Source organism: Archocentrus centrarchus, chromosome 5 (genome assembly GCF_007364275.1).
Source record: "Archocentrus centrarchus isolate MPI-CPG fArcCen1 chromosome 5, fArcCen1, whole genome shotgun sequence".
In the NCBI taxonomy this organism is placed as follows: Eukaryota; Metazoa; Chordata; class Actinopteri; order Cichliformes; family Cichlidae; genus Archocentrus; species Archocentrus centrarchus.
The window spans coordinates 32,040,489-32,067,797 of record NC_044350.1 but is presented as its reverse complement, the minus strand read 5'-3'; the positions used below and the strand labels follow the sequence as shown (position 1 = coordinate 32,067,797).

The window sequence follows — 27,309 nt, the reverse complement described above, 5'->3', positions numbered from 1 at the left end:
TTTCTAATCTGACCATATAAACACATATTTTTTTCTGATATCAGTGAATTAGTTAATTGGTTTATCATCAGTCCTTCTCCTTGGATCAGCGATCAGATTCACCGCTGTAGAAGAAAGTGCAGAAAAGATGAACAAAGATGGGGGAAAAACACAAATTTCCATGTACACCACCTCCACAATGAAGGTGTTGCTAACCACATAGAACCAACTCATCAAAGATGCAAGAATATCTTATTTCACTGGTGTGATTAACAACAATAAACATAATCCCACTCAGTCTGCTTTTCGTCTCATGTCTTGTGATAACTGTGGAGAATTTCTTAAATTTCTTTGCTGGCAAACTCAACAGTATCAAGCAGTGACGTGCGGTGAGGGTCGTGACTGGTGAGGCACTGACGTCATCACATCAGATTTACAAACATATAGCTTATTCACCATTTGATTGGCAACAGTTGTTTTGTTTAACATTAACATAGTCTGAAGCAAACCTTTTAGCTCCGGTGTTGGTCTTCCTTTAATTATTATCTTCTGCTTCGATTGAAAGTCCAGTTTAGAAAATTCTTTCAGTTGAGTTATGTAATCTTCCAGGTTGAACATAAGGCCAAGCAACAGGAAAAACTAACAGGCCTTGCTAACTGTTTATGGTAGCTTGCCGCCGAGGAGTCGTAGAGTCCCTGGGATCACCAGCGCCCCCTACCATGAGGCACGAGAACTGCGTGCCTCACCTAGTGTCTCTTCGCAGCAGTTTCATGATCGCTCAACACAAGAATGCATTACACACATACAGTTGTTAATGAAAAAAACAACAAAAAAAAACTGTGCATTATATACACCAGCTAAAATATATAAATTTAGTTCATATAGTAAAAGTGTTAGAACATTTTAATAGCCACATGCAAAGGGAAAGTAATCCGGTCTCACTGCATAGCATGCCAGCACAGTTAGTAGTCATTGGCAATGACTATACTGAGCCGCACCACGGATTGCGCAATCCGTGGTGCGGCTCGCCGGGCTGGTGCCTCACCGTTCGTCTCTTAGTATTTGACCGGCAAATGCAAAAATTCAGCGATTTTGAAAAAACTAATCCAAAAATGGTGTAGTTAAATGGAAAAGAACTTTAAAATACAAATCACTGAATGAATATAACCATTTAATTTATTTTTTAATTTTATATTTCCACGATGACAGGTGAGGCCGTGCCTCACCTGCCTCCCCTGACTGCACGTCACTGGTATCAAGTCACAATTCAAGTCTGGATCCTTTCATCTCGCCCAAGTGCCTCATTCTGTTCTGTTGTCTGAGTTTAATGTGATTTCCATGACAGATATAGTCTCACACATGTGCATTTCTTCCTGCCCAACTGACATTATCCCTGCTAAATTTTTTAAAGAGTTTCTGCCTGACATCTCCCCCTGTCTTCTCTCTATTATGAATCAAAACCTTTCATCTGGCTGCGTACTAGATTACTTTAAAACAGCTAGTGTCTTTCCCCTGCTTATTAAACCCTCCCTAGATCCCACTGTTAGATAATTATAGGCCCATTTCCAAAACTTACATTAATTTCAAAATTCTTGAGAAGGTTCTTCAGCTGGTTGAGGGAAACACCTTTGATAAATTCAAATGAATAATGATACTGTTATGTGTTTGGATAAAGGTGAATATTCCATTTTAGTCTTCCCAGATTTACCTGCAGCCTTTGACACCATCATCATGCCATTCTTATTGACAGATTATGGAACTGGGTTGGCATCACTGGCACAGCTCTCAAATGGTTCTCATCATACTTAACTGACAGATACAGAACTCAGATTAATAAGTACATGCCCTTATCTGTGCCCCTCGTATGTGGAGTCCCTCAGAGCTCAATCCTTGGATCAGTTGTCTTTTCTTTACATATGTTTCCCTTGGGTCCTAATCAGCTTCTACTAAATAGCTTCAAAGGCATCTTCTCCCATTACTACACTGATGATACAGAGCTGCATGTTTCTGTTAAGCCAAACAGCCTCTAAAACCTTGGTGAATGCTTCATCGCCATTCATGATTAGATGTCTTCAACTTTCCTCCATCTCAGTCCTGGAAAACTCTTCAGCCCTGACAACCTCTCTAAGGAGGTTAGTCATTACATTAGCCCCCCTCACCAGCAGTATCAGATCATCTGCTAAGAACCTTGGTATCATATTTGCCAAACAAAATTTTGAATCTCACATCTCTCCTGTTTCTTTCATCTCAGAAACACTGCAAAAATTAAACTTTTACTGTCATTCAATGATTTGGAACGTTAATAGTTTGACCATCTGTCTGTATGCTGAACATGTATACTCATCTTTAAAGTGTGGCTTTAGTCCAGATGTGAAACATTTTGTAACTGTGTCCTTTAAATAGTGCTGTACAAATAAAGTTATTTACTTAATTTTGTTCTGATAGATTTAAAGACAATATAAAACAATTCTTAAACACAAACTTTCACTTGTTAAGAAAGTCCAACAAAGACATCCAACTGATGGCAAACTGGGCATAACTTTTATTTTGTAATGATTTTCCAACCAAGACTAGATGTCGAGAAAAGGGATCAGTTATTCAACATCGAAATGTTTGGTGGGCATGTCTGTTATCCACGGTTCACTGCAAAACATCACAGTGTAGTGATTAAAGGGGATATATATATATATATATATATATATATATATATATATATATATATATATATATATATATATATATATATATATATATAAATAAAAAAGTATTTCTAGGGTCTCTTTATCCTTGCCTTGCAAAAAGAAGAAAAGTTATTGGACAAACAATTTTATGATTGATATCACTATGGGAAATATATGGCTTGGGTGGTAAATGGCTTTTCACTTAACATTTTCGTCGCCAAAGGAATACACTATATTGCCAAAAGTATTCACTGACCAATCCAAATCATTGAATTCAGGTGTTCCAATCACTTCCATGGCCACAGATATTTAAAAACCAGGGACCTAGGCATGTAGACTGCTTCCACAAACATTTGTGAAAGAATGGGTCACTTTCGGGAGCTCAGTGCATTCGAGTGCAGTACCGTGATAGGATGTCGCCTGTGAAACAAGTCCATGGTGTTGTGGGGGTGTTTTTAAGGAGTTGGGCTCGGCCCCTTAGTTTCAGTGAAAGGAACTCTTAATGCTTCAGCATACCAAGACATTTGGGATAATTTGATGCTCCAACTCTGTGGGAACAGTTTGGGGATGGCCCCTTTCTGTTCCAACATGACTGCACACCAGTGCACAAAGCAGCTCCATAAAGACATGGATGAGGGAGTTTGGTGTGGAAGAACTTGACTGGCCTGCACAGAGTCCTGACCTCAGCCTGATAGAACACCTTTGGGATGAATTAGAGCAGAGACTGTGAGCCAGGCCTTCTCTCCAACATCAGTGTCTGACCTCACAGATGTGCTTCTGGAAGAATAGAAGAATGGGGCGTCACTCAAGTTCTTGTGTGTGTGAAGGCAGACGAGTGAATACTTTTGGTAATGTAGTGAATCTTGAAGTTGTCAGTCACCGCCAGCATTTTTGATTATTTTCGCTAATCTTTCAAGACTCCAAAAATATTTCGTTATGAATATCAAAACTGAAGAAAAACAGGGAACTTTCATACACAAAAAAGATTTTATTCTGTCTTCATTCATTCATATTTTTTTTTATCAGTGCTTGAATGTTGCTGATTTTAATGAAAAAAAAATGCATTGTGGTCATAAACCTGATAAAAATGCATCTATCTATTTATCTATCGCTCCATAGTTACTGGTCAGTGGTTTTCCTCTTGCATCTCTGACGCTTTAGACTGAACCATAAAATCCAGTTCTTCTCCACACACTTTCAGACCAGAGGAAATAACAGCTAGATTCGTCATGATTAACAGAAAATCTCTTCTTTGGCAGAGATGGTGAAGGTTGAACACTCACACAAGTCTCTTTCTTCAGGTCCATGCAATGCTGGAGTCCATCTCCAGCAGTTTCACAAAATGGAACAAACACATGATGGACACCAGAGATTACCAGGTGTCCTTCACCTTCGGGCCATGTGACCATCAACAGGAGGTCAGCCTGCGTGTCCACCTCCTCGACTTCATCTCCAAAGCTGTGAGTGGATTTTATTTAACTCGCCTTTAACATCATGTGTAGAAATTCATTCTTCATGAAGAAATCGGAGCATTAAAACAAACACAACTATGATAATGTAATTTGACTTAATACAGTGACATGACTGTTTGTCTTTGTGTTTTAGGGTTTTACAATACGCAACACACGTGTTCATCACATGAGCGAACGGGCCAATGAGAACACAGTGGAGCATCACTGGACATTCTGCCGCCGAGCTCGGAAAGTGAACGACTGATGGATGAAAACAAAGGATGGATTTACATTACAGTTGTTGTAATGTACCATCAGACAGAAACTGTGTTTGTTTTGTGTAAATATTGTACGTTTTTGCTTTTGACTCAATCCACTCAGAACTAAAGCACGAGGGCACGAGGTGAGGTCACTGAAGTCACGAGGACTTCAACAAATATTACTGCTGCTTTAAAACAAACACTAAATGGACAAAAGTTTGTGGACAGACCTCAAGCTTGTGGAAGCAGTCGGTGTTTGACCCTTTGATTGGCTGACCCAGGTCAACCCCATCCAACACCTTTTGAGATAAACTGGATCTTAAACTGTGTGCAGATCACTTCACTTTCTCTGTGTTACACTTCATTAATCTGGAGGAAACCATTAGATTGAAATTGGTTTTAGTAGCAGATTAATAATTATGGTTTTGAATGTACATGTTCAGTTATAATAATGGCTTGAATGCATTCTCATACTTCTGAGTATATTTTGTGAATGATGACTAAATTTTTGGCTCATCAATAAGATAAGAACTACGTCGTCTTCAAATCAGTGTTCATTACAAATAAAACATCACTTGCATTATTAATGGCTAACTGGTCAGAATTAGATTTTAGTGTGTATATTTTTTTCTTTTTTTTATATATTAAAAGGGACTTGTTTTGGTCAGTTGTAGCTCCATATTGTTTTTCTTGGACTCCACAACACTAGCTTTGCATGTTTCACAGTTTAAAATAATCCTTATTCCTTTTTTTATTGGGCTTAGGTACCCCTCATTTCATTCAATGTCCAAACAAACTGCAGACAAAATATGAAGTGAAGTTATGATGAATAAAAACATATACAAGGTTTTTTGTCCCAGCCTTTGTTTTGTTAAAATTTAACTTGGATCATTTTCTTGTTACTAATTGGTTAAAAACAAAATTGGAAGTGGTTGGGCATTTTATTTTATTTTATGTTTTTATCTTTTTGCAGCAGTGAAGTGGGGGACATGACAGAAAAAGTTTGAGGAACCAATGCCTTAAGCCAACATAATTAACTGGTTGACCCTCTCCAGCAGAAGGTTCGAACAGCAGGTGGTTGGAGCTCTTGAGCTCAGTCAACTGTGACCATTGACATAAAAAGTGCCAAGTGTGGCTAAAACAGTTTAAAATGCTACATTTTGAGGAATTAAAAGCCTGAAACTATCACTGTCTAAAACTGTTATACCGCTGACTGTGTGTGTGTGTGTGTGTGTGTGTGTGTGTGTGTGTGTGTGTGTGTGTCTATATATATATATATATATATATATATATATATATATATATATATATATATATATATATATATATATAAAATAATGAAAAGATCCACGTTTCCAGCCATAAACTGGCTGCTTATCAGTTAATGGTTGGAAATATGCATAAATGTGGAGTCACTGGAGTCATTTCAATCCCCTTTGGTCTTGTTCTGGTTCTGAATGTCCTTATGAAGATGAGAACTTAGTTATCCAGAACCCTCAGATCAGGGATACCAGAATCAGTATCTGGTGGCCAGGCCTGAATGAGCCACATGCAGGAGGAGCCTTAGGGGTCCAGTGTTTTGTGAATGAAGTAACAATCGAAGGCATATGCCCACAAGGTTTGAGCCGTGCTGCCCAAACTGGTGTTAGAGTATCTAGTGAGTCTGAACTCAGCAAGTTAAGAGATAAAGTCAGCCTCAACATACAGCACTGGTTCTGGAAGCACTTCCCAAGAGAAGCGCTAGACTTTCCCACTTTGTAGTTACCCTGGTTCAGAGGCAGAGAGTAGGGGGTGGGTTTACTCATAGCCCCATGGTTCAGTGCCAGTACGTTGGGGTTCTCTCCAACTAAAGCGAGGGTGACTTCTCTGTACCTTTGGGTTGTTGAATGGATTCTGTTCTTTGCACTTACGCATTGAACATGAGTTTCTATACTACTTGACCATCTTGGCATTCTTGGATGGGATGCTGGAAGAATCCCCATGTAGGGACTGTTCTACTTGAAGACTTGGCCATTGCTCCACACCACTTCCGAAGTCTTCCCCCACCCACTCACCCATTACCCTATATTTTAGACCTCACTCAGACCTCTAGTTATGAAGACAAATGAGCACCCTGTGTCCTCCCATCTCAAATCTATCACTGACTCCCTCGTGGACCCCAGCAGTTTGTCAGCAGATGATACAGTGGTCAATGATGCAGTTAACAGGGACTACACTTCATCTTCCAGCACCTGGACTTTTTAGGAAGTTAGGTAACTTTTTGTGGACGGTAGTGACATCATCCCAACTCTGCTGCAAGACAAGCTCTCCCAGCTGAGGATGCCTGTTCCCACCTGCACTGAATTCCTGTCTGAGAGGAGGTAGCATGTGAGACTGGGGAGACATGTCTCAGACTCTCAAGCTGTGTCCACACAAAGTGACGCGTCAACCAGACACTGTAGAGAGTGAATGACATTCCACGATTTCAGGCAACTACAGGTGAAATAACCTCTGAGATTGGGAAGTGGATTTTTCTCAATTTCCAGGTGAGCAATTGGAGCGACTACCTATGAGAGCACAGGATACTGATGATTGACATAGGACCTGGTAGTAAATACCTTAGATGGTTACTTAGGTAGGCCCTGTGACAGGCTGGCGACCTGTTCAGGGTGTACCCTGCCTCTCGCCCTATGACAGCTGGGATAGGCTCCAGCCCCCCCCCGCGACCCTGACCAGGATAAGCGGAAGTGAATGGATGGATGGATGGTTACTTAGGTAACCAGAACCTGGAATATTGTGAGTGACAAGCTGTCAGCTTCAAAGCAGTGTGTGACAAGTGAATCATTTCCAGTGGGTACATGTCTTTAGTTCATCAGCACTAGTACCCCTCAAGGCTGTGTACTTTTCCCTGTATACTAATAGTTGCTCCTACAGTAACCAGTATGTCAAATTCCTGAAGTTCACACATGACACCACTCTCACAAGCGTCATCTCAGGTGGGGATCAGTCTGTCAAAACAGTAGCAATGATGGTGGACAGGGTCTCGTGGGGCTGGTTTCAGCCTTATCTTCCTGTGTGACTGCCCAGTGGATACTATACAGTCTTTTCACTTCCTGGGAACCATCGCCACTGGGACCTAAAGTGGGAGCTAAAAATATACTCCATTATCAAAAAAGCAGCAGAGGATGAACTTCCTGTAGCGGCTGAAGAAATTCAGCCTGCTAAAGTCAGTGATGGTGTACTTCTACTCCTCCATCATTGAATCCATCCTCACCTCCTCCATCATCTGGTATGCTGCTGCCACTGCCTAGGACAAAGTCAGACTGTAGTGTGTCATCTATTCTGCCAAGAAGTTGATTGGCTGCAATCTACCTTCTCTCCAAGACTTGTACACATCCAGGACCCTGAAGTGGGGAAGAACAATTGTTGCTCACTCACTTTCAAAGCCACAGGTGTGTAAAATCACGGACCCCTAGGCATGCAGACTACTTCTACAAACATGATACCATGATAGAATGCCTCCTGTGCAAAAAGTCCAGTCATAATATTTCCTTGCTACTAAATTTCCTTGCATATTTGTTACACTTACATATTTCAGATTCTGAAAACCGCTATGATGAATAAAAAAGAATCAAGGGTTCAGTTTACCCTGCTTAGGACAAGATAACCAGGGTCCCACCCTGGCACCAGGCACACGGTAGGAGCTCGAGGGCGAGCGTCTGGTGTCCAAGCCTTAGCCCATGGTTCTGCTTTCCTGTAGGCTCAGCACCCAAATGAGGGGCTGTTGGAGTTTGGTGCCTTGTGGATCAGGCGGTGGTCCAAACCCTGGCTTCTAAAACTAGCTTGTGGTACATGGAATGTCCCTTCGGTGGTGGGGAAGGAGCCTGAGCTGGGGTGCGAGGTTGAGAGATACCAGCTTGAACCACCAAACTTTACACTTGGCACAATGCAGTCAGACAAGTACTGTTCTCCTGGCAACCACTAAGTCCATACTCATCCATTGGATTGCCAGACAGAGAAGCATGATTCGTCACTCCAGAGAACATATCTTCACTGCTCTAGAGTCCAGTGGTGGCGTGCTTTACACCACTGCAACCAACACTTTGCATTGTGCTTGGTGATTTAAGGCTTGGATGCAGCTACTCAGCCATGGAAGCCCATTCCATGAATCTCTCTACACACTGTTCTTGAGCTAATCTGAAGGCCACATGAAGGTTGGAGGTCTGTAGTGACTCACTCTACAGAAAGTTGGTGACCTCTGCGCACTATGCACTTCAGCATTCACTGACTGGACTTATTGCACAGGTGGCATTCTATCATGGTACCCCGCTGGAATTTACTGAGCTCCTTAGAGCGGCCCATTCTTTCACAGATGTTTGTAGAATCAGTCTGCATGCCTAGGTGTCTGATTTCATAAACCTGTGGGCATGGAAGTTATTGGAACACCTGAATTCAATGATTTGGATGGGTGAGTGAATATTTTTGGCAATATAGTGTATTTCTCGGCTAACTTGGGAACAACTCAGCATCCCCCCTGGATGATCTGGAAGAGGTGGCCGGGGAGAGGAAAGGCTTGGCTTCTCTGCTTAGACTACTGCCACCACAACCTAAATCCAGATAAGTGGTAGAAGATGGATGGATGGATGGAAATGTTACAGATCATGAAACAAATTTTAATATTAGTCATATATAACCTGAGTAAATACAAAATGCGTTTTTTAAATGATGATTTTTGTTTATTTAGAGAAAAAAAGCTATCTGAACCTACCTGGCCCTGTAGTAAAAAGTAATTGCTCTAATAAACAAATAATAACTGGTTGTGCCACCTTGGCAACAAGAACTGCAATCAAACATTTATGATAACTGGCAAGTCTGAGTCTTTCAGATCGCTGTGGAGGAACTTTGGCCCGCTTTTTGCAGAGCTGTTTTAATTCAGCCACATTGCAGGTCTCTATTGGATTTAAGTTCAGACTTTGACTAAGCCACTCCAAAACCTTATTATTTATTTATTTTTTTTTTTTTTGAGACATTCAGCTGTGAACTTGCTGGTGTGTTTCAAATTGTTGCCCTGCTGTATAACCTGAGTGCAATTGAGCTTCAGGGCACAAACTGATGGCCGGACACTCTCCTTCAGGATTTTCTGGTAGAGAGTCGAAGTCATGGTTCTATGAATTACAGCAAATTGTCCAGCAAAGCAGCTCCAGAGCATCACCCTAGAACCACCATGTTTGACTGTTGGCATAATTTTTTGTGTTATGAAATGCTGTGTTAGTTACACCACATGTAACCAGATGCAAATTTTCAAAAAAGTTAAACTTTTGCCTTATCATTCTACACAATATTTTCTTTGAAGTTTTTGGGATCAACAAGATGTTTTTGTTCTGGGTTCTTTTGTGACCTCCTGGATGAATCGTTGGTGCAATCTTGGAGTAATTTTCGTAGGCTGGCAACTCCTGGGAAGGTTCACCACTGTTCCAAGTTTTCTCCATTTGTGGATAATTGCACTTAAAGGTTTATGATCACATTTGCGTATGTAATTTATAAAAATAAATAAAAAGATCTGGATATAAATTGTGAAATAATTGGTACATACATTGATGATGGATATGATGAAAACTGAGAAAACAATGACACAGTTGCACAGTTGAACCAAATGGTAGACACAAGAGGAGAATCACACCATCAAACTGAAGAAGTTTTATCATGGCTGGTTAACTGGTGGGACTCTGGAAGCAGCTGGCAGATACCGGTGGGCCAAATAGAGTGCACCTTTGTTGGCTGTTGTGCAAAAATTCAGGTGTGGAAGTACTTTGGTGAAGCCACGGAGCAAGAGTTTTGAGATTCTACAAACTGTTGCATCCTCATATCTGACACCTTAAGAGGAGGCAAGTGGTGCTCTGCCACTATGGTATACAGTGGAGAAGGAGTGCTGCTGACCTCAAATGGGGACAGCCAGGCGGTGGAAGGAAGACTTTGAAGGTCTCCTAAATGTTTCTGACAAGACTTAGGTAGAAGAAGCAAAGGGAGACAAAAGGGGTGACTGGCCAGTCACTGAGGCTAAGCTAACTGAAGTCCAGCAGGTACAGTTTAAGCAGTATGTCCTTGGATCTGAAGACTTGTCAGAACAGAAATCTCATTGTACAGCATTGTGTTATTCATGTTTTCACATTACAGGACCATCTACCAGGAACGTGCATGTGTTGTTTTTTGATGGTTTCTCATATTATTGGCAGACTCCAGTTCAGTTTTCTTATTAAAGTTAAGGAGGAGGTGGTTTATCGTGACATTGTGCTAAACCCTAAACCAATTATATATGCAGTTCATATATGGTAAATGTGCTTTTGCAGTGCTTGTGTTGACATTCAGTGAAGTTGATGCTGACTTGGGCAATGTTAGCTGCATTATCAAAAAATCAGGCTGGGGAAAATAAATCCCGATTTCTTGTTTTTGCTACCATTAGGCCTCTAGCTAGATTTCATTAGCCAACCAATTATAATTAAGAGGTAACAGTATTTTAATACTGCAGGTTTGCAGTATTGACTAAAGTCACTGCAAAATACATATATTTCTTTCTTTTTTTTTTTAACTGTAGCTCAGGCATGATCTAAACCTGGAGAAACGAAATCACAGCAGTGGGTGGTAACCTGGAACACCAGATGGTTTGATATACAGCCCCATCTGGAAAGTCTTCCTTGGAAATTGAATGAAAAATGGCACTTGGCAGATGATTGGATGAACCATCTGCCTGTTACAGTCTACCACATGCTGACATGACCAATCAAATCAACAAACCATAGGAAGTAGAAAGCAGCAAAGAGGGGAAAAAACTACAGTCTGAGGAGCTTTGAAAGTCATCAAACAGTCAGTGAAGTGTACTCATTGGCTGGGCTGGATTAACCAGGGGGCATTCTGGGCACATGCCCAGAGGTCACGTTCAGCCAAGAGGGAATGTACAGACCCCTGGACACAAATGTTTGGTGGGTCCTTGCCAACTTGTTTTGATAATCAGGCTTCTTTTCTTTCTTCAGTAATCAGACTCAGTATTAATAGTAGTAGCGATTGGTGCAAAGTAAACTTCACACCAATTGGGGACCTGTAACATGTCCTTTTGTTGAGAATAATTTAATCCTAATCCTAATCTATGCTCACTTGTTTATATCAACCTAACCATAGCTCTGCTCCCATTGATGCCTCAGTGTTTGTTTTCTTTTGGGAACTTAAATATAATTTGGACTCTGAAATAACTGATGATGCCATACTTAACGAACAGACTGAGGTGATGATTTTATGTTTGTTGGGTGAGGAATCGATCTGTTCCTTTACCCTTTATTGCTCAAGATCCGGGCTGAGAATTTTACCGGTTCACCATCGGAACTGATTGCCATCACCACAGTTAGCAAGTGGGCATGACTATTAGCAGTTGACCCATACCCAGCGGGACCCCACCCCCACGCGGTCATGTGATCATCTGATACCGCTGGGCGGTAAATTTTTTCTGGCTTGAACCCTGCATAAACAATTTTAATATATTTATTATTATTAAAGGTGTTATTAACTTGAGCCCACATTGTCACATATCCAAAATGGCAAACAAGTTAACATCACATGCTTAGCGGTCACGTGTCTGTAAAATCTCAAGATGACGTAAGTCTTTTTTGCAACTGCAGCTGTCACCATCTAGTGGCCTTCGGATAGAATGCAGGTTTATAGGACTTCCATTTTGGCTCAATTTTATCAATACGGAAACTCCGTCCATGTTTTACACTAGGGGTTTCCAAACTTGCGGGCCGCATCCGGCCCCGCCCACTTCCGGTCCGCGAATTGATGTCAAAAATAACATACAGTTTGGCCCTTTAAGTTACTTTTTTTGACATTTCGCTTAACCCTCTTAATTGGAGGTGAAGGCGAAATGTCAAAAAAGTAACTTAAAGGGCCAAACTGTATGTTATTTTTGACATCAATTCGCGGACCGGAAGTGGGCGGGGCCGGATGCGGCCCGCGGGCCGCAAGTTTGGACACCCCTGTTTTACACTGTTCATTGTTGCCACTATATTGACAGACTTTGCATGCTCAACATGTTCACAGACTTGATATATGTGTTTTGGTCTCTATAGCTCATTCCTCGCACTTTTCATTTGCTTTTCCAGCATATTACCCAGGCACTTTCCTCTTTTTCTTTTGTTTTTTCCTTTAACATAAACTAAACAGTTAGTAGTAGCTATGGCATTTGACTTATTGGCTCACTGTTTATGTAAAGAGATTTTGCTACAAACGCGAAAATAGGAATAAGCCCCGCCCATTCATGACATCAGAGCAGACTCAAGTTTCTGGGTTTTGTAGGGGCACAGTGCACTCTTCAGTTAAGTGCTGCGTTGTGAAATGCATTAGTGCTTCGAGTTTGTGCACCGTTTCCTGTGAGTTTTGTTTCGGTTAAACCCGGGATTATTTTCAGGCACTTGTGCCCGTTCCCCACCCCCACCCCTCGGTGGGGTTAACAGAGCCCGCCCCCCTCTTCTCTCTCCCCGGCAGCCTCCGCCTCTCTTCCCTGGTCTGTCATCCACACCGCTGTTGTTGCAGCCATTTTACCGTGGACCGTCGGCAGGCATAGCGGCCACCGGAGGATGCCGAGGGAACATCGTTAAAAGGTAATTCCGCATTTTTTCCGAGCTCTTTAATTTCACTGGGTACCCTTTACGTTCCCGACCGTGCAAATGCGTCGGCCGGTGTCTGCGAGCGGAGGCCCAGCTGGCAGGAGGGGCTCGGAGAGCCTCAGCAACTCGTAGCCGCTCAGAGAGAAGAAAGATCGTTGGGAGAATGTTTGGCGAGCGAAGCTTTCTGCTGGCACTTCACATATCCGTGCGAAAAATGGCGACGTCTGCTATCGGGCCGCTGAAAGTTGTAAATAAGCTTACGCACGGCGGCTGCGTTTGAGCCCAATGTACGTGCGCTGTAAAAGCAGTGGGTTTTTTTGTTTTGTTTTTTTTTTAATTGGACTGAGTCACATTGGCGCGTTCGACCAGGGGGCGCGCGTGAGCAGCGCGAAAAGGGGGCGCTCGAGAGCGTTTTTAAAATTTCAGCTTAATGCTGTGCTAGCTAGCCTGTATTTTAATATATGTTCTGCCAATTTTTACTTTATAGGCACTCAATTTTAGGTTTCTTTGTCTATGTGGGTTCTCAGTCATCCAGGTTGTGGTAGTCTCAAGAGCTTGAAACGAAGGACTGGACTTGATTTTTAAATATGATTTTTAAAGACGTTTCACCTCTCATTGAGTTCACTTCTAAAGTCAAAAAGCGGAGAGTCCAAGGTGTTTAAACCTTAGTGGGGGCTGTCCCCGTGGAGGTAGTCATTACCACCAGAGGTTTTGTGTGAAACCACTGTGGCATTGCCCCACCCTTACATGTGACCTGTTGAGGTCACCTGAAGTAAGATGTAAATGGGAGTCTCAGTTTGAGATCCTTCCCAGGCGCCTCAACCCCCACTCAATTTTAGGCTTTGTTGTTTGTTCTAATTAATTAAACATCACCTTAAGTGTGTTATTGCACTGCTGAATAAAAGTTGAGAATAGCTAATCTTTTGTTTGCGGCAAGACACACCCATCAATCAGCAGCAAGTGTTGCTGTCGGTCGGTAGGTTCATATCACTATCATTCATTGACAGTTATTTAACAGGTGTTAACACCGAACACAAAGTTTTGCCTCACGTTACTTGTACAGTTTTTAGAAACCTTTTAAATGTTTGCTTACTGAGCAGCTGGTAGGAGGCAAAGGAGGAATTGGTTTACAGTACAATGCAGTCTCACAGAAGTTCATAAAATATTCACAATCTCTAAAATTTGTGTTCCTAGACACGTATTTTCATAGTTTTCCATTTAAAAAAAATAAAAATTTTATAATGTTTATACTTATGTGTTCAATCCGTGCCACTGGTACATTGCAACCTCAAACCCCTCTGAAACTGTACACTGTAACATGACGTGCACCTCTGGAGGAAAAATAACTACGTCGTGTGGACACCCTTACGAAAATCCACTATGGTTTTACCATGGTAAAACCATGGTTACTACATAAAAACCATAGCTAACCATAGTGGATTTTCATAAGGGCATAGCCCACAACTATTGTGGTTGGCCTGTTAAGTAGTATTGATTATTCATTTGTATTGCTAGCAATGTTTGCCTCAGAGGGGAAAAGGTGGGGAACAAAAAAACTGACCACAGCAGAGTTGGGTGGTGGGGTGGAAGAGCCAGGATTTTATTTTGGCACAGTACAAAACACTGGGAAACGACCACAAAGTAATTAACACCACACAGAAACATGAATGCTGGTAACAGCGTGGGCTACTCACATAGTTAGGTTGTGCGCTCTGCAAATATTCACCGAGAAGTCTAAATCAGCCTTTAGAGTGACTGATTGTACCACACACGCCAGTCTCAAGTTTAACTCATGCGCATAACAGATTTTTGTACTTTGTTTTTAGAATTTTTCATGCATGGTTAATTAAATAATGAGATACTTTGTTAGGTTTAGGCATTAAAACCGCAGTTGACATTTGCTTTACCTGGTGAAGTTTGCATTGGACCTTGCTTTTACTTGTTTTTTGAAGGAGTTCCACACAAAACTAGGTGTAGTCGGTTCATAGGCTTCATATTTGTACAATAGCATCAGATCACATTGGCACACCCACCCTATCAATTTGGCACCTGGTGGTTAGCAACAGTTCTATTTATATTGTTCGGTGTTGGCTGGCAAACAACTTCTAGTTGGGTTACTGCCACTTTCTGGTGGTTAGTATTGTATTACATCCTACCAGGCACTGGTAAAAAACTAGAGAAAAGAATTTTATTTTTTAGGACAAAAAAAGGGGGGGTGTCTAATATGCCATGTTTCCTCTAGTACCTACTCGGCGTGGACCGACATGACTCGCCACGGTCTTGTTTTGTTTCCATTACAATTGAGTACCACATCAGTGTGGGTGGAGTCGATATAGCAACGTGGGCTAGGGTTGTGCAATATTGACAAAAAATATCTCGATATTTTCTGTAATTTTGTCGATAACGCTAATAAATGATATTTTGCATTATTTAAAAATGTGTTTGTAAAAGTGCAAGCTAGTAAAATCTTACAAAAACTTAAAGGATATTAACATCCATCTATTGATTAGCTTCCGCTTTATCCCACTAGTCAGGGTCACGGGGGTCATTGGGCGAAGGCGGGGTACACCATGGACAGGTCACCAGTCCATCGCATGGCCAACACACACTCACTGACACATTCACATGGAAAAACAGGAAACCGGAGTACCCGGAAGAAACCCACACAAGCATGGGGAGAGCATGCAAACTCCACACAGAATGGCCCGGACTGGGACTCAAATCCGTATCATCTTGCTTGAGTGAATTTGATCCCTGCCTAGGAATTAAATCTAAGGCGGTAGACTGCGAGGCTGGCGATGTCTGATTTTTTTTTTTTTTTTTTTTTTTTTTTTTTTTTCTCCCCCCCCTGGCACCGTGTGTTCACTCAGTTCCAGCTTTAGGTGTGTTGTTTAGGCAGCTGTGCTAACACATAGTATGGACACTGTCAATGCACCTGTGTGGCAGCCTATACTAAATTGTTAAGTATTAAAATATGTATGCTGTGTGTGCATTTCAGATGGCTCTTGTTGCAAAACTACCGCTGCAAACCGTCAGTCTGGACATTCAGTCGAGCCTTCCAGTGGTTTGCGGGCCTCCATTTTCTTGCTGTTGGGTTTTAAAAATGACGCAGTTGATTCTGGTGAAGGAGTCACACTCATGACTCAGCTAGTGATGACACTCCTTGGCCAGTCAGTGGCGTGCTTTGCTTCGACATCACATTTTCGCTTTGGAACCCCGGCTGAGTGGGTACAAAAAAGTACCTGGTACCAGGACCTAATGGAAATGCCTACAAACCATGTCAAGTCGAGTCGTGCTGAGTAGGGACTACAGTAATCCCTCACTACTTCGCTTTTCGCAGACTTGCTGTTTTGTGGATTTTCAATCAATATTAGTGTAAAATATTTATCGCGGAATTTTCGCTGTTTTGCGGTTTTTGCGGTACTCGTTCTTCATATGCGTTGTACAGTAATGTATATATTTGGTGTATAAGTGTGTGGGGAGGGTTTATAAAAACTTAAAATAGTATATAACTTAAAATAGTATATAACTACTAAAATAACGCGGATTTTCACTTATCGCGGGTGGTCCTGGAACGTAACGCCCGCGATAAGTGAGGGATTACTGTAATGGTAACACGGCAATAGTACCAGCCTGAGTCCCTATTGGAAATGATTGGACAACTGGGGGGTTTGTTCTCCTCGGTACTAAAATGGCCACACCACTAACAGTGACAATAGTGAGCTGTTCCCGTCACTAACAATGGAAATTCTCAGCTTGGCGTGGCGGTACCTCAGTAAGGCGCAGCACCGGGTGATTGGGCGTGAGCTAGAACCCTGGTCCCCATCTGTGGCAAATCTATTCCGTTCATTTGTAGACTGTAAGTTGTAATCAGTTGTACAAAGACCACATAGCAGTGCACTGTTTACTACCAGAATAGCTAATGCTGCATTAAAGGAGCTAATAGCAGAGCTGCAATAGTTTGGAAATATTTAGCTCAAGCTACACTAACAGGTTTTATTTGTATGTGTATAACATTTTTTTTTTATCTTAACTGCAAAGTGCGGTAGAGTGAGTTAAAGTTAATAATGGTAAAGTGGTGGACACTGCACACTCTGACTCGTTGCCAATACCAGACTCTGATCACCACAATTTGCAGTCTACCACCGGGCATGGCCGTGGTCGTTCACAGTGTGCATGCGCGATCTCGCAACAGTCCTGTTCATGCTTGGTTTTGTGGGGCTATAGAAAGCAAAATAGAGACCAGCGTGAAAGTGAGGTGGAAGAAAAGGTAAAGGGGAGCTCAAAGGACAATTTTGGGCTTCATATTAAACATAAAATCCCAGGAGCTGTGAGAGGCCCTGGAGAAAAAAAAACAATAATTCCCAGCAAAATGATGACACCTCTTGTTGTAGTTAGCAGCTTGCATTAAAAACGTGATTCATTTTGAGTCATAAAGAACATTCCTGTCGCATGCTAGAAGCTGCAGTCAGTTTTTGGCAACACCGGCTGCCAGTGTTGCCAACTTAGTGACTTTGTCACTAGGCCTTTTCAGACGACCAATTTTATTTACACTATCCATGCTTCCCTTAGGTGGTACTACTAAAAAAACACTGCATCAATTTTCATTGTTATGCAGATGATACCCAGCTTTATGTATCCATGAAACCAGATGAAACACATCAGTTAACCTGCAGGAATGCCTTAAAGACATAAAGGCCTGGATGACCTCTAATTTCCTGCTTTTAAACTCATATGAAACTGAAGTTCTTGTACTCCACAGGTCAACAGGTCAGCTTTCAGGCCCCTCTTCTGTGGAACCAGCTCCCAGCTTGGATTCAGGAGACAGACGCCCTCTCTATTAGGGTTGGGCAATATATTGAGTTTTTAAGAAATATCAATATATTTTCATACGCGATATAAGATGAGACAATATCGTTTATATCAATATAGTCTGTCGTGTTACAATCATACTTGTAGATCCACCAGTTCACTTTTCTCTTGTCTCTGCACAATTTCACACTGCCCTGCCTCGCTTCCTCACCGCTTCACCTGTGACTCACGCAGGAAGCGACAGCATGGCAGTGTTGTCAAATTAGCCGCTAGATTTAGTGGCCTTTTATACCCCCCCCCCCCCCCCCAAAAAAAAAAAAAAACCCAACTAGCAACTTTTTCCGGAGATGTTGATGACTTTGAGAGTTTTGAAAATCTGAAATCCTCCACTGTCACCCTGCTTTGTGCACATACAGCCTTCGTACTGCGTCCATTCGTACGCTTTGGCATCGCCTGGACCCCCAAGAGTCCTGGCTGCAGGCAAGAGTGCGCCCCAATACCTCAACTCCATAGCAGAAGTTGGTACCCATAAGTCATGCGACTATAATAGTGGAAGTGGCTCCTTTTTTTGTGTGTGTGCTTGCAGACGCCACATTGAGCGAGTGGGCCTGTTGTCTATGGACGTCTATGTATTTACTGAGCTGACTAGAATCCTGCTGATTGAAGGATGAAATTTTGTTCGTTCAGCCTGTTTACATGTTTTATTATTTGCACAGAGTACTAGATGTACAGGAGTACACACAGGAAGCACTTTCCAGTGAAGTAGACTTCACCAGACTGGCTTTTTAAAGAATAAGTCAACCTTTTTCTACTTTGCTCTGTATCTTTTCTGTTTGCATTTTAATAGTACAGCTGAGAGTCTTTTGTTATATAGGAACAAGCATTAATTTATTTGACTCAGAAGTGCCTTTTTGTTTATACCTTTTGGGAAGAAAAAATATCAGATATATATCGTATATCGCCATTCAGCTAAAAAAATATCGATGTTACTTTTGGTCCGTGTCGCCCAGCCCTACTCTCTATTTTTAAGATTAGGCTTAAAACTTTCCTTTATGATCAAACTTATAGATAGGGCTGGATCAGGTGACCCTTAACCATCCTTTAGTTATGCTGCAATAGGCCTAGTTGCTGATGGGTTCCTGTGGTGCACTGAGTGTTTCTTTTCATTCACCTCTTTTCACTCTGTTTATTCCCCACTCTGTATTTAATCATTAGTTATTATTAATCTCTGGCTCTCTTCCACAGCCTGTTTCTTGTCCTGTCTCTCCCCTCAGTCCCAACCGGCTGTGGCAGATGACTGCTCCTTCCTGAGCCTTTCATTATTTTAGGGTCTTTACCTTAATTATTGTAGGGTCTTTACCTTATAATATAAAGTGCCTTGAGGTGACTATTTGTTGTGATTTGGCACTGTATAAATAAAATTCGACTGAATTGAATTTGCCAAAAAGTGATTGGTATTTAAATTGCTGTAGATTAATTTTTCGCCTAAAATCCATGAAACGTGTCAAACATATTTCTCATAAATGATATTACGTCACTTTGAGTGAAAAACAAGGCTCCTGTCACAAGGTTGAAGTTGCAATCATTTCTTGACGAAGTGACTTTCATACATTTTTTTTTTTATTAATGAGGGTAAAAACTATCATTGACATTAAAAATATCTCGTAGAGATCTGGCCTCGAGGGCTGCAGAAATTGCAACAAATGTAATATTAAATAGTAAATGGACTAGTTCTTATATAGCGCTTTTCTACTCAGATATGAGCACTCAAAGCGCTTACACAACACGTTTTTACATTTTACCCATGCACACCCATTCATACAAGCACTTCCATGATTAATTAATTAAGCTAAGTGCTTTAATTATGTAACATTCACTCACATTCATACTCCGACAGAACGGTCGGAGAGCAACTTGGGGTTAAGTATCTTGCCCAAGGATACATTGGCATGCAGCCAGCAGTAGCCAGGAATTGAACCACTGACCTTCCGATCAGTAGGTGACCTGCTCTACCTACTGAACTACAGCCACCCCAATATTACAGTTCTATATACATTACAGTTTAGCACAACACCGGAAACCTGAAAACTCCACTGTCGCCTTGTTTTGTGTACATACAGCGCTTGTACTGCATCCCTTCGTACGCTATGGCATTGCCCGGACCTCACTTGTGCACCGAGGGGGACACACCCCCCGACTTCTAGTGAATTTTGAGGCAGCCGACAGCAAGTTTTCTTACACAAAATTGGCCACAGTACCAGCAGTAGAGTCATTTTGTTAATTGATTTTGGCCTATTTTAGAGAGTTCAATGAGGCCTTTGAACTGATCCACCAGACCAGAGCCCATATTGTTGTAGACCACGCAATGGTGCAGTGGTGTAGAAGTGAATGAGAGTGGATGCCTCGGGCATTGGCGGTCAGGCGGCAGTGCTCAGATGACATAGTTCTGACCAACATTTTCTAACTATTTGAAAGGCGTATGTTGAATGTTAAGCCCCCCCTCCCCCCCGGTTGTAGTTGGTAAATGTTGGTAATTGTGAATGATCCCTAAGATAGAAAGTTGGCTTGGTTTCCCGGTGGAGTTGTTCCACCAGTAGACTGCCCTCTGGTGGCATTTTCATTCTGTACCCTGTACAGGGTTCTAGCCAGAATTTTTTTTTTTTTCCAGTCTGAAGTGAATGACCCTGTCCGTGCTCTGTGGTAGATTGCAAATTGCAGTGAAATGATACAGGCACAAGCAGCGATAAAAGCAGCGATCTAGCTGGGGCGGACTCCGCGGGGTGCGCTCCTGTTTGCTAAATGCAGTGATAGCAGAGTTCCGAAAGTGAAGCAGTGAAATCCTCAGCCCAGCGCAAGAGCGTCTCAGCAAGGCGCAGCGCCTGGCGATCAACCACTAGCTAGAACACTGGATATAGTCTGTCACGTTACAGTCATACTTTTACTTTCCCCAGTTCACCTCTCTCTTCTCCCAGTTTCTCTGCACTTCACGCTACCCCATCTCTCTCCCTCACCGTTTCACCTGTAAATCACGGTGGAAGCATGACAGCATGGAGAAGTAAACAGACACGAAGCTATTGAAGAGGAGCTGGTTAGTAAAAAGAAAAACAATGCTCAATTATTTGGAGATAGTTTGGATTCAAAGTGTCAGACGAGCAGCAGAATAATGTATTCTGTAGAGAATGCCGAAAACAAGTGCTGACAAAAGGTTTGAGAACTCATCTTTTCCACTATGTGTACCGATACAAATGCTAATGGCCACATTGCTAGCTAACTGTTATGATAACAGGTGAAGTCCTCAGCCAGCCCACAGGCACCTCAATAAGGCACAGCTAGCTAGAATTCTGCTGACTGAAGGATGTAATTTTGCTCAATCCGTCTGTTTTACATGTTTTGTTTTTTTGAGGAGGAGGTCACATAGGATTTTTTTTTTCTCAGCCATGTAGTTAGGTGTATTTACTCATGAAGGATATCATGTAGGCTTCTCATACTGATAGCTGCATCTCTGACACGTTGGAATTTGACAGCCTTGATAATATTCATGCAATTTTTTTTTTTTTTCTTTTGCAGGTTTCTCATTGGCACAGTATAACATGTAGCTATACCAGCACCACTGTTTCAGTCTTCTGGCAAAATGACATTCAAAAGCTTTTTCCCAGTTTGCATTCAGCGAATTTTCATAATGCAGATAACCCTTCTGCTCTCAGATTGCTGTATGTATGTGGATTTTCAGGACGGGGAACAATTTGATAGCATTTAAGAGTGTTTAAAAAGATATTTCATGCTTATTGTTTCATTATATTTTATTTATTTATTTTTGCCTTTGAACATGGCCTGGAATGTTGGAATGGAATTAATGCAGTGTGTAGTCAAATTGATGATGAGGTTCAGAGGAATGACTCAAATGGGGCATAGTGTTTTAATTTTTAAGGAGAGTTGTAGAGTTTAAATAGACCTCTGACAAAGAATAGGTGATGATGTATAATCTCTGGTCATATATACTGTAATGACAATGCAGGTAAGAACGCATTGTAATTAAGAGTGCATTTATACGTAAAGGCTTAACAAATTGTTTACCTCTGGTGACAGGCCAGACAGCCAGGGAATTGTTTGTGTTTGTTGTTTTTTTCCTTTAACATTGATACGCATTTCTGGCTGCTGCAACACGTAGAATCTGCTTAAAAAGGCTGATGGGGTTGTCACCCTGCCACTGGGAGACCAACTTGCAACTTTGTGAATGCAATAACTCAAACACTGTCACCTAGAATGTTAAAATCCAGACCATAGATACATCTACTATAAAGCTCGGCGACCTTGACCTCAAGGCCAGAGGTCAAGTTCTGAAAGTCTTGTGGATGTGATAATTCGAATGTCACCTAGGATGTTTAAACTGATACCATAGATGCATCTACTAAAAGTCTTGGACAAGTTTTTATCATAATTTCAATCACAGAAAGTAGCAGTATTCTCAGTGGTTTATATTTATGATTTTAGCTTTTTGTATTCCTGGTTCTTAGTTAGCCATTTGCTTTTGAATTGATAAGATGAATAAAGTCACTAAGGCTCATATGCAGCCCATTAAGATCTACTGAGACCTGTTAATTATGTATTCTAGGACTTGTACTTCCAGGGGATTCATGCCACCTAAAGAGTTTACTGCCAGGATGCTGAGGAAGTAGCACTGGTGGCAGCCACTATTTTTAATCTTGGGAAGAGCAGATGTTACATTTAAAGTTTTGTGTTTTGAGGATTTGAAAGATTAACAAGCTTTATCTTCGAGACGTATCAGTTCTATGTATTTTTTTTTTAATCTGTAGAACTGATCGTTTTTTGGTAAACAACACAACTGACTGACAGGACCTACACAAGTACCTGGTAAATTAAGGTTGATTTGGGATGATACAATACCAGAAAATTTAGTGGTCAGCACCAGTAGAATTGCATGATACTTGATACCCAGTTCAACACAGACTGAAAGGGTGGTTGCCAAGTAGCCTATTAACATTACTATGAGGTGTAACATTAGTTACGCTAAACATTACATTTGCTTAAACATTTATATAATGTTAGCCACTGCAAACTATTGCCACAGCTGCACTAGTTGCCATCTTCCACATGTAGTTCTTGCTACATGTGGGTGTCCTTCTTCAACATATAAGGATGGACTGGAACAGTTGAGGATGTTGAAGAAAGGACGTCATTAAAATTTCATTATCTTTTTTTATATCCTGTTAAACAGAGTTATAAGCTGTCTCTGGAGCTTGAAAAAGGCGACTGGACTTCTTTTTTGTTTCTTGAAGACGTTTCACCTCTCATCCGAAAGGCTTCTTCAGTTCTCAACCAAATGGTGGAGAGACCCAGGTATTTAAACCCCTGTGGGCGTAGTCCCCTGGAGGTGGTTATGACCCTCTATTGATCATGTGCGTGAACACATGTGCCCAGGTGTGAAGGGGGCGTGGGTCATATTTAATCAGTGGTTTCAGTTGAAACCAATTTAGGACTCCGCTCCATTGTTTCCTGTGGCCTATTGAGGTCACTGGAACAAAGGTGTGAATGGGGGTTGAGACGTCTGGGAAGGGAGCTCAGGACAGCACTGTAAGCGGGGGAAAGTTGGTGACGTAATCCACCTCCTCTGTTCAATGATGGTTGTTCACAGTGGACATAGATGGCTTCTTTCACTCCTCTTTCAAACCATCTGTTTTCCCTGTCCAAAATGTGAACATTGGCATCCTCAAAAGAGTGCCCTTTTTCCTTCAGATGCAGATTTACTGCTGAATCTTGTCCTGTCGAGGTGGCTCTTCTATGTTGTGCCATTCGTTTGTGAAGAGGCTGTTTGGTTTCACCAAAAAATGAATGAAGGCCAGGAATGAAGGAATGAAGGCCAAACAGCTTCATTCCTTCATTCCTGGCCTTCATTCCATTGCACAGGAATGAAGGCCAAACACAAACTACAGAGAATAGGAAGGACAAGAGGAACAACATTGTCATCCCATATGTGTTAGGCTTGTCAGAGAAACTCAGAAGAATTTTCTCCAAGCATGACATCTCAGTATACTTCAAACCAAGTCACACCCTAAGACAAAAGCTGGTTCATCCCAAGGACAAACCCGCCAAACACAAGATCAGCGATGTAGTGTATGCTGTTCAGTGCAGTGAAGAGTGCTCGGACCTCTACATTGGTGAAACCAAACAGCCTCTTCACAAACGAATGGCACAACATAGAAGAGCCACCTCGACAGGACAAGATTCAGCAGTACATCTGCATCTGAAGGAAAAAGGGCACTCTTTTGAGGATGCCAATGTTCACATTTTGGACAGGGAAAACAGATGGTTTGAAAGAGGAGTAAAAGAAGCCATCTATGTCCACTGTGAACAACCATCATTGAACAGAGGAGGTGGATTACGTCACCAACTTTCCCCCGCTTACAGTGCTGTCCTGAGCTCCCTTCCCAGACGTCTCAACCCCCATTCACACCTTTGTTCCAGTGACCTCAATAGGCCACAGGAAACAATGGAGCGGAGTCCTAAATTGGTTTCAACTGAAACCACTGATTAAATATGACCCACGCCCCCTTCACACCTGGGCACATGTGTTCACGCACATGATCAATAGAGGGTCATAACCACCTCCAGGGGACTACGCCCACAGGGGTTTAAATACCTGGGTCTCTCCACCATTTGGTTGAGAACTGAAGAAGCCTTTCGGATGAGAGGTGAAACGTCTTCAAGAAACAAAAAAAAAGTCCAGTCGCCTTTTTCAAGCTCCAGAGACTACTATGACCTGGATGACTGAGAATCTACACAGAGTTATAAGCTAAAATGCATGGAACTGAAATCTCAGCAGAGGATTTGAAATCAACTTGTTCTGTCATGCAGACTAACACACTATAATTGCTTAATGCCAGCAAATGTAAGTTAAATTGTTAGAATGAAGGCACACTAGTCATGTGGACTAAAGGAACACTGCTTTACCTGTGTTTGGCAGAGAAGTGTTTGAAAAGATTAAATCAAGAGAAATTACACTAAAAGCTATTTCCTCCTGGGACACAACTGTAATGTTGTTATGGACTTGTAGACCAAATATTAGACCCTGGATGAGAGAGAGGATGTCAAAGCTTTAATCAGAAAGAATTGTGATACTCAGCGGTACTGAGAGATAAGCAGATGTTTCATTGTTTTAAAGGTAAAGAATTAAGAGAGAGAAGAAGAAGAAAGAGCTTTATTTGTCACATACATATACATGCAGTGAAATTCATTCTCTGCATTTAACCCATCACACACATGGAGTATGTAGTACACACAGCACAGCATGGAGCAGGGGGCAGCCAAAGGGCGCCCGGGGAGCAACCTGGGGGGGTGGGCTTGCTCAGGGACCCACAGTGATGCCAGCCCGAGGATTTGAACCAGGGTCCTCTCAGTGATGAACCCTCTTCTTCTCCCCTAGGCCACCACTCCAGGTACAATTAAGGATAAGGGTAAAGGATTTTGATTTTACATAAAAGCAATCAAAGTAAGTGTAAATGCTTGACGTAAAATATGATGCAGGGTTTGAGAGTTCTTGAGAATTCTTGTTGAAATGAGGTATTTCGGGGGATGACTTGTTAGAAGTGTGTGGATTCCCGTGTTTTCAATGTGAGGACTCCTTTTGTGTATGCTAGTGTGTTTCTGGCTTCTTATTTTTCTTGAATAAATAATAAATGCTGTTGGAATAAAAATGCTAAAAATGTTGGAGGAGGCAGAGAAAGGGAAGGGAAGAGGATGTGTCAAACAGGAGGTGCTCAATGATCCTCAGGCCACAGAAAAATGGAGAGCCACACAGAATAGCAATTCATCTCTGCCACAGTCTCTGAGGTGGAGGACTTTTCTAGTTCAGAATCATAACTTCTGTTAAGTTGAGCAAATTCTTTGCCTCAACTGTATGTCTTCTTCTTCCTTGCGTTATTCCCGCTAAGTTGCAGGGTCCGCGTGTTTCCACGCCCGTCTCCACTTGGCGCGATCTAGGGCGACTTCGGGGGTGACGCAGACGTGCTTCATGTCTTCTTTGATCCGGTCGAGCCACCGCTTCGGGGCCTCTTCCCGCGCGGGCTGAGGCGCATCGCGGTCTTGGCCACCGAGCTGTCATCGCTTCGGACGACGTGTCCGTACCATCAAAGGCGTGCTTCTCGCATCTTGTCTGTGATCGGGGCCACACCCATCCGTCTTCGGACGTCCTTGTTCATCGCGTGGTCGTGCAGTGTCAAGCCCAGGCTCCAGCGGAGCATCCTCATCTCCATTCCCTGCAGTATGCCTCAACTGTATGTGGACTAGGGATATTCCTGGCGACTAATTTATTAGCCGATTTAAACAAGAACAAAAAAATTAGACTAACCCACTAGTCTAAAACTAAGAAACACTCAGATATGAAATTAAATTTTATGCCTGTTTAATAGACAGTGTCAAAACTGTCTAAACAAAGAATAGAATAGAATGCCTTTATTGTCATACAGGCTGTACAATGAGATTGGAAGCATTTGAAACCATTAATCCAGGGTTGCTGCGGGGTAGTAAAAGGTAGTAAATTTAAATGAGGTCAAATTAAGGCTAGTAAAAGGTAGTAAACAGAATTTGACTTGGTAGTAAATTTTTCATCACCCCTTCAATATATTTTGACTTTTCCATTGATGCAGACTTTTTGTTTTAAGTTCGTTTAACTATAAGATCTGTATAGAAATATAACTACTCAGCAGGACCTGAGCTGACGTTGTTGACAAGCGGTTCCACTGTCCTATCTGCTGTGTGCATTCATTTTGCGCCTCGTCATGGGAAAATGTAGTTTTCACAACTTTGGCTCGATGACCCGGCATTCGAACCCTCTGGAGTGCACGGACACGCTGGTGCGTCAAAATGACATCGACGATTTTAGATGACGTAGCATCGGGACGCTGCTGTCATGAATCAAAAGTGCAGACTTCAAACTATGTACCAGTTTTTAAATTACGTTGATAGGCCAAGTAAAACCAGAGTTATGCCCAATAACTTATGCCATGCTTTTTTCTGGATATATTGTCCTCACCTTCGATGTGCGTTTTGTGCAGAAATAAACGGCGAAAATGTGAGGTTTGCTAACAGGAAGTGCTCGCTAAAAAAAAAAAAAAACTCCCGACAACCCCTTTCCTATTGGTGGAAAAATCAACCAATCAGAAAATTTTGCGGTAACACGATGCATTTGGGTGCATTTGGCTGCTGCGGAGCAGGTGAAAAAGTGGTAAAAGAGACATTACTGGCAAGTTTTGCCTGTGATGGGCCCCTCAGTCTTGTGGAGGACAGAAACTGTTTTTTGAGGTGGCATAAATTATTTGTGTAGCATCTTAATGTGAGTCCTGATTGCTCTGCAAATAGTCGTACACAAAAACACCTGAGGCCTGATGTGAATAGTAGTATTTAACTTTATTATTTACTATATTTTTACACACGTTTTGCAAATTTACAACTTACATTTGCATTTTAATTGTAAAAATAA

The 27,309-nt window shown here is 41.8% G+C and overlaps 2 protein-coding genes across 2 annotated transcripts in view; both read left to right on the top strand.

The window, feature by feature from the left end:
• The window catches only part of kctd6a (potassium channel tetramerization domain containing 6a), a 28,149-nt gene extending 22,914 nt beyond the window's left edge, over window positions 1-5,235 (top strand). The window contains exons 5-6 of the mRNA XM_030729354.1: window positions 3,962-4,120; window positions 4,266-5,235. Coding sequence (XP_030585214.1) covers window positions 3,962-4,120; window positions 4,266-4,376 — 270 coding nt within the window. The 3' untranslated portion in view covers window positions 4,377-5,235. The remainder of the gene's footprint in view (window positions 1-3,961; window positions 4,121-4,265) is intronic.
• Window positions 5,236-12,769: 7,534 nt separating this feature from the next.
• Window positions 12,770-27,309, top strand: part of ccdc71 (coiled-coil domain containing 71) — a 31,490-nt gene continuing 16,950 nt past the window's right edge. The window contains exon 1 of the mRNA XM_030730229.1: window positions 12,770-12,995. The gene's annotated coding sequence lies outside the window, so the exon portion shown is untranslated. The remainder of the gene's footprint in view (window positions 12,996-27,309) is intronic.